A 17,346-nucleotide genomic window follows, 5' to 3' on the forward strand; every position below is an offset into this window, starting at 1 on the left:
TTCAAGTTGTATTAGCAGAAAATAATTTATTTTAATCAACCCACTAGAAACTTCAAATTAATATACATATACACCATTATTAGCACTTCCCAAACCTTGACTTTCGAAAGAAAACACTTCTTAGTTAAAAAATGTTTAAAACCTGACACCACACTACGTCTTTATTTCAAGTTAACCAGAACTATGGGTATTCCGGTTGAAGGAGCAAGCTCCTACCTGTTATAGTGGAATGCCGAGTATATCAAAGGCAATTAAGAGGAGCGTCCCAGGTTTGGGTCTACCCTCCAATAAAATTACTAAATACAGCTTTCACTCGCCTTCCGAAGTTCTTTGGTCAGAACGTAAAATAAAAACACGACATAAAAACGTGTATCGTCAATGACCAGCGTTGCAAGTCTCCAAAAAGAAGGAATAAGAGCACAGTCCCGGATAACCCAAACTTTGTTAACTCGGTTAGTCTAGCCAAGCGAACACAAGAGCTTTCAGGAAGAGCTAGACGCAATAATTTACGCGCTGAATCATCAAACACGCTTTGAAGAGGGCACCATATTGTAAATACTGCCTTTCTTATCTGATACTAACTAGTACTGACCTTCTGAGAAGCTTTGGTGTAAGGTAAGTGGGCCATCCATCTCGGATCTATCTGTTAACCAAGATTTTTTAAAATTGGTCCCACTTCGAATTCTATTTGTGTGTGTGTGTGTTCTTTTTAAAGGTGCCCAACATCTAAGGTCCTTCGCACGAATTCTATTTTGATTTAGCTGTTAAGGAAGGATTATTGTTTATATATATCTTTTTTAATGATTTAAGGCGCGTCAACATCTGAGGTTATTGGAGCCTAGAGCTTTTTTCAGTGCACTGCCGGCCTCCGGACATCGTTCTCTCGATACAGACAATATTGTCCATCACCGAACAGTGAGCTGTAAGAAGCTCCTAGGAAGAGAAAAATCTATGGGCCAGGTGCTGGATTCGAACCCGGAATCACCGCGTGGGAGTCCAGTAGGCTAACCGCATCCCTGTATTATTATTATTAATAACTTTTCGAGTGTTTCCTTGAAAAGGTGTTTTGAAGTACAGTGAACCCAGTTTGGGAAATGCTGTTTTACTGGACCTACTTAAAAAATAAAAAAATAAAAAGGTTTCTTAATTTAAAAGGATAAATGTTGATCCAAATATAAAATCACTGAGAAAATATAAAAATAACAATAACATAGGTATAAAAACAAATATATAAATGTTTAAAAAAAAGTATTCATAAAATTTTTCTTATAAATGTAGCATAAAAAAATATTTAAATTCATAAAATAAATTTTATAAAATCAATTATAGCGGTGGTTCACAAGAACTAGAGTAGTATATAAAAATAGGACTTGAAAATAAATATTCATACTCAATACAAGCGAAGTATTAAACAAATGAAGTAACCTTTTTAATTACAATATTTAAATGTCTTTTGTGGCCTTAAAGTATATATATTTTCTCAAGCTTTCTGATCGTAAACTCAAAAAGGCATTTTTAGCCAAATCAAAATCAAACCCTGTTATACTTTCTCTTATTGTTGACAAGATTAGGTATTGCATTAACAGCGTGAACTTAAAATTTGATTTTAGGTTTAGTTGCTACCAAAAGTAACAATAGGGTTTTTGATTAATCGGTCGGAAGCGCCAACTTCTTGCTTCAATTTTTCATTTATAAGAGGCCTTTCACTACCTTTTACTACAGTTGGACTATCAAAAAATTTTTTTAAAAAAAATGTGAGGTTCTATGGAAGAAGCTTACGATTAAAATTCCGCCCGAATCTTAATTTCGAAAAAAATCAGTTTACCACAATAAGAACTTTACTAAACAATTTTTCGCAGATTTCGGCGATTTTCTCGAAAGCGGCTTCAATAATGTTTTTAAAGTTCGTGAACGTAAAAATTATAATTATATTACGCTTTGCAAACGTTAACCGCAATCAAATCCGGTGGTGTCATTTCTGTTCTGAGCATCAGTCAGTTCCGCACTTAGACTTCCAAGGAAGTCTATCCAATCTTCCCAGGACCAGCTTGTGGTAGAGTGAAACAGGATAAACATCCTGACCGTCTCCATATTCTGCTGGGGCTTCAAAGGCCAAACCTGCTCCACCCAGCCGTTGTTTGCGCGTCACATCCGGGCCCTCCATCTTCTTGACTACTTCCATTAGTAGTCCAACCTCAGACATTAAAAAAATGTAGCAGGCCTCTATATAATACAGAAGGCAACTAACATTAGCTAAAAAATCGACTTTTGACGAAAATTTGGAATCAACTGTGACGTTGCACTAAGAGAAGGTATAGTTTCATAGAATGTTCAAATTTCATTTAGGTGCTACCAGAGACTGATAAAAGTCTTGGAAAAAAGTTACTACCTCTTTTTTCAGACAATTCTGTATTCATGACAGCTAGGGAAGTAGCAGTGAGAGAAACATATCCTTTTGTATTTCACAGTAAGAGAAAGTAGAGAGAGGGAGTGTATCGCACAAGCTTAAATTATAATTACAATTAAGCAAATATACCACTGAGTATTTTGAAGAGGAGGTTATGAAAGAAACATAACAGATTAATTCAAGTCTATACTGTAGTACGAATACATGATTTGACGTATAATGTTAAAGATTTAATAAGAAATAGATGTATTGTAGACCTTACATATGAGTAACTTGGAGGATGTGTAGCAGATGATTAGGTTGGAAACATTGATACCTTCCAATTTTCGAGGTGATCCTATGAAACAGATCCTATCCTATGAAAACAAATATTAATACAGATAATATAACAGTACTTGAATAAATTGAAAAATAGGGGGAATGAACAAAAATCGCTGCACCAAAGTAATAATGTTATTTTGACCCTTATAGACCATTAAAGTCCTGACAGATAGTGCCTTATGGAAAGAAAGAGTAGTTAGCATCGTGTGTTTCAAAAACGCTGAATTCCTGATATTTTATCAAATTAAAATCCCCTAAAAAACGTAGTTTCTTAATTAGCGTATCAAAATTCGCAACTATGGACAGTAAAGGTTACACCAAAAGTTATATAATATATAGCTACAAATAGAATGCCTCTTTGTACTGCGTACCCTAGTTACTTTTTTCTTAATGCTGGTAAGAAGGAAGTTTTATTATCGTGCAGATTGAAATTTCATCGGAAATGTTTTGAGATATAAAATTTGATTTCTTCACAGCAAAACAAACAGAGAATAATTGATAAAATGCACATAAACACACATACTCAGGAGATCTAAGAACATGTAATTCGAAGAAAACTAAAAACCGAAAATCTTACAAAAGTTATAAGAAAGCAAAAATGCTTTAAAGTCTGTAGAATTTGTTTATTTTTAGTTTATTTATTTATTTACTTATTTTAATTATAGACAGATGATTTGGATCAGACACAAAAATCGAAATATGAAAATGAATAAATCTAACCCCTTTAGAAATCTTTATTTATCTAGCTTCCAGTGGCAGAAATTGGATGCAACCACCTGGTCAAAAATTACTGTTTCATATTTAAACACAATCAGGGGCATTTGTTTTCCTTAAGGAATCTTTGTTGAAGTTGCAAATAGCACCAAGTAACGCTCGCCGGTCATTAGTTGTCTCAGATGGTAAGTTCACAGACGTAGGACCTAATTCCAAAAAAATAATGTAAATAAGTTTCAAGTGTGCATGTCAATTAAGTATATTTGCTCAAAATAGCTCAGTTCTTTCAAGTTACTCACCAGATAGAGCAGAGATCGTAGTATTGATATTTGAGTTGGTGCTGGAAGGACTAGCAGATCGTTCTAATGTAATATTTCCATTAATATCGTCTTCTTCTCCCTAAAATGTAAATTTTAGCTTTACACAAATTTAGTTTTAGTTGACTCAATTATCAAAATTATGTACTTGGGTAAATACAACCTTCAGATAACTTATTGACAATTATCAGAGTGCACAGTTCATTCTAAGTACTAATTCAAATGAAATAGAGCGTTTAACAAAGCAAAAAAAAAAAAAAAAAAGAAAGAAAGAAAAAAGAAAGAAAGATTACTGAATTAAATAAAAGCAAAGTAATTGCCTATTTCTAGGCGGGCTTAACGTTCAACTATCAAATTACTGTTAGCCGTCATCTCCTAAAGAAGTGAAAGGTATCAAGGAAATGTTGAATAGTTGTGAATAAATTTACACCACTATTATCCGCCTCAGATCTTGCCAACTTCTGTTTAAAACATTTATCTAGGGCTCTTTCAAAAAATAAATAAATAAAGAATAAAAAATAAATAATTAATGTGGCATCTTTTTGAGAAACAGATAAATTGGTAAAATCCTTGAGACAGATGGTCAAAGATTGGATAGCGGTAAACGGCATTTTTGGACGCCTTATCAGAAAAATCTGAAATGGGTTTTTATGCAACATTTATGGGTCATTCATCATGCATTCGTAGCAGATAGACCTTATAAGAATTTCGAATAACTCCATACAAGAAGATAGAATCTATTCAAAAATCATTATCTATATGTTCACTCGTAATCAGTATTATTTCGGCACCTTCAAATAGACTAAAGCAAAACAAAAAAATACAATGGTGTTGGAATAATTTCTTTTACACATACTGATTGCATTAGCTACCTCTAAAAACTTTTATATAGACCCATGGCAATATTCCATAAGGGTAACTGCTGCGGAAGTAAAAAATAAGGTTTTCCAATTGAAAAAAATAAAAATATCTTAATATGAATCTTTCACATTTTCATTTAGTTTTCTTCTATCCGTTGTTGATTGGTTACTTTTAAATAGATCAAGTTAACGTCATCTACTTAAACCGCATGATTTAACTGATGAGGTTAAAATTTCAAATAGTATCAATGTCTCGAAAACGAGGAACTATACTAAAGAGCGGTCTTTATATACTGGTAAGCCATTTTTTTCGTGACTTTAAAGTAGAAAATCATGTCTCTCAAAAATCTCAGAGGCAAAAAAAATCCAAAAGTAGTCAAAATTGATAAAACGTCAGCTTGTTGTTTCCGATAATTTCATCACTTTGTAATAAAAACATACTTACTCGAGTTTTCGATTTCTTTTTATAACAAAGTAAGATCTGACCTTCGCTTTCATCAAAGTATTCGTATACCTTTAATACACGTTTCTCCTGACGATACTGAAACATTAGAAAAAAAAATAAAGCATTCTGGAAAAACTACTCAATAAAAATAGTAAAAAGTTAATTACTCGGCTATAATCCTGCTTTATTCTTTCAATAGTTTTAGCTGAACACGTCCCGAAATCTTTCTTAGCAGATGTTGTGACTCTGATATGTGGCTGTGGAGTAGCAGCGGATTGCCTGAATAGATCGATATTGAGAAGATCTGCTACTGTAGGTAATCCATTTCGACCACTTTTCGTTGATAATATAGATTCTATGATAGGTCCTGTTCAAAACAAATTAAACATCTGGTGTAAAACTCTTAAACGACTTTATCTTACTACTTTTTATTTATTTTATTTTTATATGGCAGTGCCTACTTCAAATTTTGTTACATAAAGGACCAACCGTTATCATTTTATTATTAAAAATTATTTCTTGAATAATTTGAAACATTTTATTTGTAAGAGATTGTTGCTCAAGTAAAAATGAGTTAAACAAAATTTAATTGTAACAGTTTAATAGTTTTCCAATATTTCTCTTATTCTTTTCTCTTTTAATTTAAATTATCTATCACAGAATTGCTTAGGAACACTGTTTTAAGGGAAGGGAGAATTTTTACATACTAATATTTGGTTTTGTAAATTTATACTAACGTATTTGTCCTGGCACATTGGTGAAATCTTCATTCTGCAAGGAAAACGGGGTTGCTGTGGCCATTTCATACATTACTAGGCCTAAGCAGTATACATCCAACGACTGCATGGATGTTATTTGCTTAATCTTACTTAGCAACGGTCTATATAGATGAGACACACCAGTCATTCCATTTTCTATATCTAAAAGTTTAACTAATCCTTCTTCATAAACTATGTTTCCATTGTGTAGGTGACCTAAAAATGAACACAAGTACAAATAAAATTAAAATGCAGCGAGGGATTATACTTACTACTTCTTGACTTTCATACATATTACCTGCTAAGAAAGAAATTTTGATAGAATATGAAATCTCAAAACCCCTCCTTAAAATTAATTTTTATGACAAAAAATCAAACAGAAGCAAACCCACCATCTCCCCGAGAAATGCCATAAAATTAAAGTTTATGGGAAAATGTTTCAAACAAAAGCAATAATATTGACAGTGAATTTGATCGGACAGGGTACGTTTAACAATTTAATGGGGATAAACGTGCATCCTAATAATTACGCAATAATTATTCAACTAGGGGAGAAATTCTGAGAGAACACTGTCCGGTGTGAGGTAGCGCACTGGAAAAAGCTCCGGGCACCTATAACCTCTGATTTTGACGCGCCTTAAATCATTAAAAAAATTATTGATTATTATAAAATTAAGAAATAGTATGAACAATGTTTTAATTATCAAAATTAAGTACTTGAATTAGCGTAAAAATCAGTCTTCTTTGGATCATTAATTCTGAATCCCTGGTCATAAATAAATTAAGAGCAATAAGAAGGCAATAACAATAGATTCAAACTAACCTTTCGCATGTCTATAGCCGGCTATAGCCATTTCTGAGTCCCTTCTTCTTTTTAACGATTTTTTTTAGCTTTGGTATACCAACTGCTCAGATAAAATTTACACTTTTGTTAAAAATGCTTTTAATGGGAATTCATTGTATGAAGATACGTCACCCTTCCCGCATAAGTCCCTTCCACATAAGTCTTACATTGTGGCCAAATAACAACTCAAATTTAAAATTTGAAGCATCATCTGCCCATTTCTTACAGTGTTATTTATCATTGTGGATCATTTTCTTTTTAGATTTAATTGATCCACAATGAAGAAGAGAATAATAACTGGGAGTCGTCAAAGAGAACACACTGGATTTTATTTACCACCAAACTATTAAGTTAAAATTGACTACTTACCGTACGGTATACCCTTGTGATGAAAGAACGCTAGGGCTTGAAGAATTTGGGATATTACATCAATTATTATTTCTGGTGCAATAGCCTTCCTCAAGACATAATTAGCATATTTTTTAAGTGCTAGTTCGTTCCAAGATGACTTAGTAATGCCACATATCATGTCTAGTATGCTACCAGTCTTTCTAATCTCTCTAACCACCCACGCTCCATCGTTACACACGCCAGCCTTTATTAAAGTTGCTATATTTACGTGCTTTAAATAATGAATAGATAAAGATCAATATAGTTACAGAGTAAAAAATTATGTGATTAACAATGCAAGTATTTTAAAAACACCAGGTAGTTACAAACATAGTGCACAAACAATTGTTTGATTAAAAACTAAATATAAAACTGCTGACTTGAATCTTATTATTTAGAAAAATAAAAATAACAATACTTTTAACTTTTCCTCAATAATTTCAAAGAGATAAATCCGCTCTTTTTTTTTGAGATATCCTGAAGGCACTGCCTCATGATTCTTGACAGTGCCATAGGTTTAAGAAAATAAGGGGCCTGTCCGAACAAACCAGATAATGAAACATCGTGCGGTCTCAGTGCCTGGACAATTCTCAACTAGTCGCATACATCCTGCTTCCGAAATTTTAGAAAATAAGATTGCACATAAGCATAAATAATGAACGAGAGGGTAAAGAAAGCTTTTTTAGATTATTTTTATTTTTTTCACCATTGAATGTAATAGACTACTTAATCAATGATCAAGAAGTATTATTTACTCTAAAGTAAATAGTATTTAAAAAGTTTTTTTATAAGTTACCATTACTGAAGAACTTTTATTTGGATTGGACAAACAGTTTTCAAAAAGCCTCATAAACGTCACGTGAAAGTAGCCTGAGTGCAGAGGTTGATTTCTTATTTCCAAGTTCCAAAATTTTTGAAACTTACGCCAGGCACTACGATAATCAATCTTTTCCTTCAAATTCCTAAAAGCAAGCCCACCTTCAGTTACGGTTGTGACTTAAAATTACTAAAATATTGTAAGGTGCAGTCATTAGAATTATTTGCTTAATTACATGTAATAAATTTATCTAGAATTAATAAACTCTCTCTTAGTAGAATTACTGCTATGGGGGGGGGGGGAATTCATTAGACTTAAAAGGTTCAAAATTAAACTACACTTGAAGGATTAATATTATTTGTTTGTAAACAGCAGCCATATGTGGGTGGATGAAAACATCCGTCCATGAAACTGTTTTGGTGAAAAAGTTTTTTAATTGCCCTATTAATTAAATGAAATCATGGATTAGTCACAAAAGTAAAAACTGATACAAATTATATACAAAAAAAACAACAAATACAATTTGTTATCTTGTAGCTAAATATCTGTTTTCATGCACCTAAATTTTTGTAACTACCTGGTAATATAAATATATAAATATATAAATATTACTTGTAAAGTGGTAAGCACTTTTAAAAGAGAAATTATTTGTTGTTGATCGTGAGCATTATCGGGGCCTAACGGTAGCCATGAAAGTAACATCTCTTGTTTCGGATCTGACTTCAGTTTGACTAGATAATATTCTTTACGTAAGCGCGTGCCGATTTTAGGTAACTGTTTCACAATTTTGATATCTACTTCGCCACGTAATCCAATCGATATTCCTGTCAGACCAAGTTCTGAAAATTAAAAAACAAAAAATATTAAAATTTAATACGCATTCTTTTGATATTAAGCGGCAAACTTTATTGCCCTGTTTATTAGGTTAATAAAACCTTTTCATCGGTAACTGAAACATTGTACTTAACTAGATACGTGCCTTGGAAACTGCAACAGTGAGAAAAAAATCTTGATTGAAGTATTAAGAAAAAGATGTTTTAGACCTCTAAATCGAAGCCTTTATTATTACGTTTTTCCAGCACGTACCTAACAAGGCAAGCTAACCCGACAGAATGAGAGTGGGTCATACCACAGACAACAGACCAGTCTAAACACCAATACACCAAAAGTGCGGACACCTATAAACATTAACTGGGAATTCTTCTTAATCCAAATAAGGATTGGCCAAGATTGACCAAAAGTGTACAAGTGTACATACGTACGTACATCAACACCAGAAGATATATACATGTATAGTTCTTGAGGACTTATTTAATGGTTACTTAATGTTTATCAAACTTAAGTTTTATTAATTTCCAACTGAAGAGTTGTAACTCCTATTTTGGACTGTACCGTTTTTTATTGCAGCTCTTGTAAAAAACTACTTGAGGCTCATTAATTCTAATTATACTAATATTGTGGTGTAACCTGAGCTCACCTCCAAATCCATGGTAATTATGTGGATCGAGGAATTTCTTGACTGATAATTGAGAAGAGAGTAATGAATGATTTAGTAAAACGTCCAAGTAGTTCTGAAAAATATATTATATTAGAAAAAAATGGCGTCAAAATATGCCATTACCGACAAAAGTAAATAACAAAATTAATAAATAAATGTTATCAATGTTGGTAAAATCAGTGGAAGTCTAGTGAGAGGATTTTTTAGTTTTATGAATTATTTCGTTTTCCCCAAACGATTTTATTCAAACTTTGCGCATATATTACATACTTGAAGCATTTTTCTTTGAATATTCTTTTGAGGGCAGTTCTAAAGAAGGTTCCATCAAAGCTTCCATCTGAAATGCCATTGTTTTTTAAGTAATTACAAACAATACGGAACAGTTTTATGTTATTACTAATATTTTTGTTTAAATTTTATTATACACACAATTTGTTTATTTCCCAGTGATGTATATGTATAAATATATTTCTAATTTTTGTAATGAATGTGTTTATTTTATTACATCTTTTTAGACAGCACTCAAAAGAAACATTCACTTTTAACTCTCTTTATTCAATTTACAACTGCCTATTGGCAACAAGTAAATCAAATTGCAAAGAAAACAGAAAATTGAAAATGGTGCTCTTAAGTTCACTTGTTGAAGACCAGCAGCCAAGTCTAGTAAGGCTTAATAATGCACAGCAGATAAAATTTCCAGTTGATAAAAAGAACTACACGAGCTAATACTAATAATACAATATAATTTTCTGCGCTTAGACGCAAGTGATTATATATCTTTAGGCCGTCTTCCAGTTGAAGCTGTCGAAATATATTCTCTTACACAATAAATGTCTGTCGTAGATTTACAACAGCCAGCATTGGTTGGTAACGATTTAGTTATCCAAATCTTCGGTTTGAATTTTAGTTTTTGTAGCTTTTCAGCAATTAATAATTTATTTTTTCAAATGCACTCTTGTATAAAAACAAAAACATGAAAAATTGTAATGACCACATGTAAACTCAACATTAGCTACCGCGAGTTTGCTAGAAAGGTGTTATTTCTTTCACGCAAGCAGTATTAACCTAGCTTTAAGAAAAAATTAACATTCAGGCAGAAACGAGTACAAAAAATTTTACTAACTTGCAATGCAATCTGCCTCTCTGCAATAAAGTTTCTATTCATGTTCCCAATAATTTTCTTCGGTGGTAGCGGTAAATTGAGACCAGAGGGTTGTAGCGAGTGGTGCAATGATAGAAAGTCATTGTAGCGCCGGCGTACGAACCAACTATTATCAGGCAGAACATTCCGTTTTACTTTTATCACGTATTCCTGTGGAGCAATTAAAATGTATTAATAGAATTTGCAATATGAACAACTCCACTAATAGATTTTGTATTTTTCTATTTTCGGAGATTTCCTCGAAAATGGCTAATATTATTTTCCCTTGACTTCGTATTTAATGGGCAGCTTAACCCAATACAAATTTAAATAAGAAAATAACGATAAAATTCAAGACACTAATGCATAAGAAATAAAATGTAATGAAACAATAAAACAACAGGAAAAAACTCAAAGTATACATGTTAACAGATGAGTCCAACACACAATTTATATTCTAAACCAAAACAACTACTCTAAAAATGTATTATTACGATCTATTGTTGATATAACTCAAATATTTTTAAATCATACTATTCTTCAGTATTTTTTAAGTAATTACAAACAATACGGAACAGTTTTATGTTATTACTAATATTTTTGTTTTTATTAGAAAATGTGATGTCTCTAACCGTATGTTCAGGAAAATTAATGAAAACCATTTTAGATGTGTTGCATGAAAATTATTTCTGAAAGCTTTGCGCACCATTTTATTTGGGTATTAACATCTAGAAATGAATTAACTAAAACCGTTTGCAATTATGTTTTTATTCTGTTCTTTGGGTCAATATGTTTTTTTTTCTTGATATAAAAAATTCAATCAGTGTGATTTGTCATTAATTTTTAGAAAATGCTTAAGTTGTTTATATAGACATTTCTTGGGAAAAAGTCCTAACTAATTTTAAAATTCATAATATCTCTTCTTATTAATAGGGTTTCTTATTCATTTTTCTCTTCTTATTATATATTTCCCTTAGAACTTCACTTGTTTCACTGACGTAAGTATCTTAAAGGCATCTCTTGCAAATCATGTTCGAATAAAGACAGAAATCTCAATGGAACATTGTGAGCTAGCAGCACTAAAACTATTAATTAGTTAGGCTGCACGAATTGGAATGTCCGTGACAAGATATTCTCTAAAAATGAGACCATAACATATATTATGGTGCGGATGATTGAGGTATCTGGGTTCCGGAAGGCCAATTTGCAGGCCCCTCTTGTCTGAACCTCAGCTAGGTGGACAGGTGCTGATGAGTATCTACGATAAAGTACGTGTATTGTTTAGTTTCATAAAGCAAGAATTGGCTACCTCAATGAAAAAAAAAATCAGTGCAGTCAAACTGGCCTAGAATATACTTGGTAGACAGTTATCGCCGAAATTGCCCTTCAAATTATTGAAGTACTTGTTCCGGGTAACTTGAATCGTAATCTATTCCTTGGATAGCCTTTTGATTCTAGGTCTATCTTTTCCTCTATTTCCTGTCTACTTAATTTAAAAAAAAAAAAAAATTGTTGGTTATTTCGTCCTCCACTATTCTAAATTGACCATAAAAATCCAAATTTTACTTTTCAATATTTTGAGAACAAATATACTTTATTTCTAATTAGATCTCTCACTTCTAGTTGGTTTTCCTCATAATTCTCTGGGCACGCTGACAGCTCTCCTCAGCATTCCACTTCTGTAGAATGTAGTTTGCTCTACAGATCTTCACTCAACGTCCACATCTGCAATGCAGATAGGATTATGTTCTCGATTATACTCTAATAATTAAGAAGCTTCGTTTTTTTTCTGATATTCCTATTAAAAGGAAATATTACAATTTTGTCAAATTTCATAAATTCGATTGTCGACAGGATATACATGCATGTTTTAGATCCAGACAATGGTAGAATTTGGTCATTGTTTTGTGATATTAAAATACCGAAAGTCACTAATGGTGCAAATTTTAAATTTGGCTAAGACCCCACCTGACAATCAACTATTGGCCAAAATTGATTACTCCAAAATGTCACTTTACCTACAGTTTTTTTGGGGGGTATATTTACAAAACCGGCCATTTGATAACATTTACGACCTTGCTTAAAAAGGTCCAAACGAATACTTTCATCTTGTATGAAATAATAAGATGTCTGGACAAATTACTTTAATTCGAATAATTTTCCCGTGAATAGTCATTTTAAAAGAGTTCTAGGAGGAGTGATGTCAGGTCTCTTTATTTACAGAAAGCATTGATTTGAATTGAAAACATCAGATTTTATTTAACTTTCCTGTGTCCATGGCGATCCATAAAATCACATCAGAACTCCGATGATCTATTCTTTCAGATGTTCCTGTGTTGAAAATCGTTTTCAACAAGTTAATTCTTTGTAGTATGACACCACTTAACTATTTTGTTCTTAGAGGTCTCGGCGCATAAAGCTGCAGTGGAACTTTTTATCTGTTTCGGAATAATTTTACGTTAGAGCTGGTCTGATCACTGCTTCTTCGATAAGCACCCATGTTGCAACATTGCTTTTAATCAATCAGGTAGCCTTAATCAATTATAAACTACTAATGGTAAACAAACACATGGAGATAAATATGACTAATTAAAAAAAATAAATAAATAAAACTGAAAAGGTGATTCGCTCCCATTGTTAAGATCTAATTGTTTTTTGGTAAAATAGATGGTAAAAAGAAATGACTAAATAATGTTCATTGATTAGTTTATCATTTAAACCTTAAGGTGTGAAATAGAGCTCTAGTATTTTTTACAGTTATGATAATACAAGAAACACAAGAATTTAACTTACAGTATGTCCTTGGGTAGTTTCTGAATTAATAATTGACGCTTTTAATGTGTATGTATCGTCTAAAGAGACTTTCCGAACTAATTTCCGTTCAAAAATAGACATGAGTAATATGGATAAAAATCTTTTAAATTACGTGAACATGTCTTAAGTATGTTTATCGTCAAAATACAACTGGGCTTTCTGGACTGGTTACAAAAACAAACAAATATTACGTAAAGTAGGTTCGAACTTGTTGCCGATAGATGCCGGACTAAAGCGAGGATTATACAACTTCACTTCATGTTTGTCATAAAATTTGTCTCTTTTTAGCTAAATAGTTTGCGTAAAATTTTCTATTCGGAAATAGCTACACAATCAATTTTTGTTTCTAAAATATTTAAAAATGAGGGCGACAAATAACATATATGACCAATAGTTAATGAAGTTAGTGCGGCACCTCCGTATATTTGTAAACTAGTTGCTGCACACTGCATTGTCAAAAAACAATTGATGCTAGTTAGTATATCATTTCTGATAAAGAAATTCGTTATAGTTACAATAGCTATTCCAAAGGGGCAAACCAGCCTTTTTAGATTTTTACACTTAATCCTCAGAATACTTGCTTGCGTTTGTAATAAGTTACAGCAACCCCCTTAATCTGATTAAAAGCGGCCTAAAAATGCGTGCTTATCGAAAAAGCAAATCCACTTCTTGCGTAGGAATTTACCGTTGCACAAAAGAAAATTGACAAAACTTATTTAAATTCGCAGATAAAACTTGTTTACTGACTAAAATACATTTTATTTTGAGAAAAAAAGTTAAACTGTTAAATTTATGGGAATATATATAATAGAGAAAGAGAGAGAGAGCCGTGCAATGTTCATCTTTTTTGGTGACTAATTCATTGATCCAAAAGGAAAACCTAAACATTCAGGACAGAAGACACATCTATCTACTAATATGTTAACAATGTAGAACAATTATAACTGTTAATAAGTGTAGATGTGCTAGTCCCTTAGACGAAAGCTTGGCAAAAAAATAAAGAAAAACTTATGACTGAATTTGGCAATAATCTTTTCTTCATATTTAAAGAAGCAGAGAAAATGATTAGCAAAGTTAAAAGAACATCATCCGGGCCTATTACAGTTTTGTTTTGGTGGAGCTCAATATTAGAGCACTATAAAAAGGCATTTAAAATGCACTAGCAAAGAATTGCCAAAAGCCAAAAAAGGATATTTAAAACTTCTTGTAAAACTTAATTGGCTGCTTAAGCAATAGTTAGTACCTCTTAAAGAGGTCTTCATGAGTGTCTCAAAATTGAAAGTGTTGAGCTTATAAGTGATGACAATGACCCTCAGAAAGCCTACACCTCAATCCTCAGGATTAAAATATCTGGTGTTTAAACTCCTTGACAGTACTCAAAGATAGGACAGAATACCGGTGGGAGGGAGGGTTAAAAATCTAAGGAACAAATCCACAGCCTCCTAAAAGTGTCTATTGTGATAATTGCGGTTCCAACATTAATCGGAAACCCAAAGTATGTCCGAAAGCCGAGGTGCTCCCAAGCAAGCTCCTAAGCCGGCTAACGGGTGTCTCCTTTTAATCATTTTTGTACATTATACTTTCAGATCTTTTTTTAACTTCCACATCTTCAATGTAGATAGGATTATGTATTCGATTACAGTTCAGTAATTGAGAACTTTCTTCATTCTCATATTTCTATTAATAGGAAATATTGCGATTGTATCCAATTTCAAAGGTTTAAGTTTCCTTAGAAAATGCATGATCTTTCAGCAAAACGAAAAATCGCAGTAACTTTAAATTTGATGTACCAATTTGTTGTCAAAAGAATTACTTTTTTTTTATTTTAATAAATTGTGTTGGTTGTGACATAATTACAGCCCTATAGTGGTTCTTACTTAGCCTCTTGAACAAAGTTTCTTCCAACTGCATTTGTTTTGTGCCGCTGCTTTCCAGTTGCAAATAACTAATAGGTTCGTAGTTTCACTAGAGAAACCATCTTGCCATCCCAGTTTCGGCCTACCAATTTTCTTAAGATTCCTTCCTCTAATATCTTCCTTTGCATCTCTCATTCCATCATTCTTACATTGTAACCCGTTTACCTAACAAAACTTTATCTAGTTACTTTCATTAGGTACACTGAATCTAATTCCCCAAATGAACATATACTTCCTTATTTCTCCTTCTCCAAACCTCTACTTCCTTCATAGTTCAAAGATCCTTCGAAGAACTTTCCTTACAAAAATTTGTTTTGTTCATCACACTTGGGAACTGTTCAAACTCGTGAAGCATATAATAATACAGGGCGAATCATTATTAAAAACGAAGCTTTTTATCTCTCGAGATAAAGATGCTTTTTACATACTCAGCCAAACCAAAATATGCTCTGTTGGGCAGCCAGATTCTATTGCCAATCTCCATCAAGATATTACTGTATTAGTTAACTTGATGACTCAAATAGCGGACAAAAGTCCTCTATTGTTGAAAGACAAAGTTATCCAGCTCTATATTCCCTCCAGAGTCCCACAGCTACATATACTTTGCCTTATCTTCATTAATAGTAAGTGCAATATGACACGCTGCTTGTTGAAGGGCACGAAAAGCAACCTTCAATTCAAAAACAGATCTGGATATAATGTACATGTCATCTGCACTTGCTAGCAGTTGGATGGACTTGTTCAGTATAGTGCCAGATATCCTCAGAATCCCTGCTAAACTTTTCTAACGCTGCATTAAATAAGAAGCAGGCAAGAGAACCTCCTTGCCTCAGTCCTCAATAATCGTTTTAAAAAAGTGGAATGTAGCAGGACGCACACTTTGCATTCAACCTCCGCCATCGTTAAATTAACCACCTTCGTATGCTCGTATATGCATTGCTACTATAGCTGCTTTCGATTTGGACGTAAAATGCTACCATGAGCACTTTTATAATCAATGAAAAAATATTAGCGCTTTATTTTCAAGCCTTTTTTATAGGATTAATCACAGGATTAATTTCTAGGATTAATTATTTATTTAATAATCCACTTCTCATTACATCGTTTCGTTGAAAAGAATGTCATATGGATATTTAAAAAAATATAAGCTTTCAAATATTCATTCTTCAGGCGACCTGTTAAGGGCTAAGTTTTTTAACTATCCTACATCTTCTTAATAACTTTCCCGAAGTAGGGAGATGGCGACTAACTACGCCTTTATGAAAACTATTTCTGCTGCTAGTATTTATATTGGATTTGACTCAGCAGCTTTCCGAAAAGCTTCATCAACGTGACATTATGTCTGCGCTAAATCTGTTTTTTTTTTTGCCTTTTCATCACTATTATATTTTGAAACCAACGCCTAGAAGAACGCTAGTCAAAGATATCTTCCTTCGATTACACATGTATAGAACTGAAGTAGTTTTAATGACTGTACACTGTATTTTTCCTGTAGAAAAGCAGTATTAATATTGTTAAACATTTTAAAGAATATTAGAAAGAGAAAGAAAGTGTATAGAAACACTCGAGAGATTGTTTTAAGATTTGCACAATATCATATTTATAAGTTTTAGTCTTCGCCCTTTACAGTTACAAAAATGGTCATGTTTTTATTTTCAATGTATTACTCGGTTACTTCTTTTGAGAATGTCCCACAAGACCAATTTAGCACGCAATTTTCAATTTTGCTTAATTCAGTCAGATGAATGAAGCCATGTAGACTTGTAGTTCTCTAAAATGGAATTCAACCAAAAAATTAAAATTATTAGAGGGGTACCGCTTCTGTTAGAAATCTCTAATCAAATAACCGTAGCTCTTATTTATTTTAATATTAAATTAATGTTTGTTTTAAGTTAATTCTATAGGTGATTTAGTCACATTTATTCAAGAAATTATTTAAGAGAAAACAAAATATTTGATTAATATAAAATTTGTTCCCAGGAAATAGAAAATAAATCTAGTTAAAAATATTATTGTTATTATGGGGAAAATAAATTATAAAATTATAATAGAAGCATTATTAAATTTTGATTTTTTTTTTAGGCAACATGTTAATTTATAGAAG

The 17,346-nt window shown here is 32.2% G+C and overlaps 1 protein-coding gene across 4 annotated transcripts; it reads right to left on the reverse strand.

Moving 5' to 3' along the window:
* Window positions 1-1,356: 1,356 nt before the first annotated feature.
* On the reverse strand, window positions 1,357-13,557 carry LOC141462290 (PX domain-containing protein kinase-like protein). Of its 4 annotated transcripts, XR_012463183.1 has the most exons (12): window positions 13,306-13,446; window positions 12,130-12,237; window positions 10,495-10,683; window positions 9,351-9,444; window positions 8,486-8,712; window positions 7,036-7,288; window positions 5,802-6,038; window positions 5,232-5,431; window positions 5,065-5,160; window positions 3,742-3,841; window positions 3,449-3,648; window positions 1,357-2,763 (listed from the first exon to the last, which is right to left on the reverse strand). XR_012463183.1 is itself a non-coding variant. In XM_074144002.1 (10 exons), the coding sequence occupies exons 1-10, from the start codon at window positions 13,405-13,407 to the stop codon at window positions 3,530-3,532; spliced, it is 1,617 nt and encodes a 538-aa protein (XP_074000103.1). In that variant the 5' UTR covers window positions 13,408-13,557; the 3' UTR covers window positions 3,427-3,529. The 4 variants fall into 4 exon arrangements, 1 of the variants encoding a protein (XP_074000103.1); XR_012463181.1 differs by lacking the exon at window positions 12,130-12,237 and having other exon boundaries at window positions 13,306-13,557; XR_012463182.1 differs by lacking the exon at window positions 12,130-12,237 and having other exon boundaries at window positions 8,504-8,712; window positions 13,306-13,540.
* Window positions 13,558-17,346: the final 3,789 nt, after the last annotated feature.

This window comes from Rhodnius prolixus, unplaced genomic scaffold (assembly GCF_049639745.1).
Source record: "Rhodnius prolixus isolate KJV_2025 unplaced genomic scaffold, Rpr scaffold_30, whole genome shotgun sequence".
NCBI lineage: Eukaryota > Metazoa > Arthropoda > Insecta > Hemiptera > Reduviidae > Rhodnius > Rhodnius prolixus.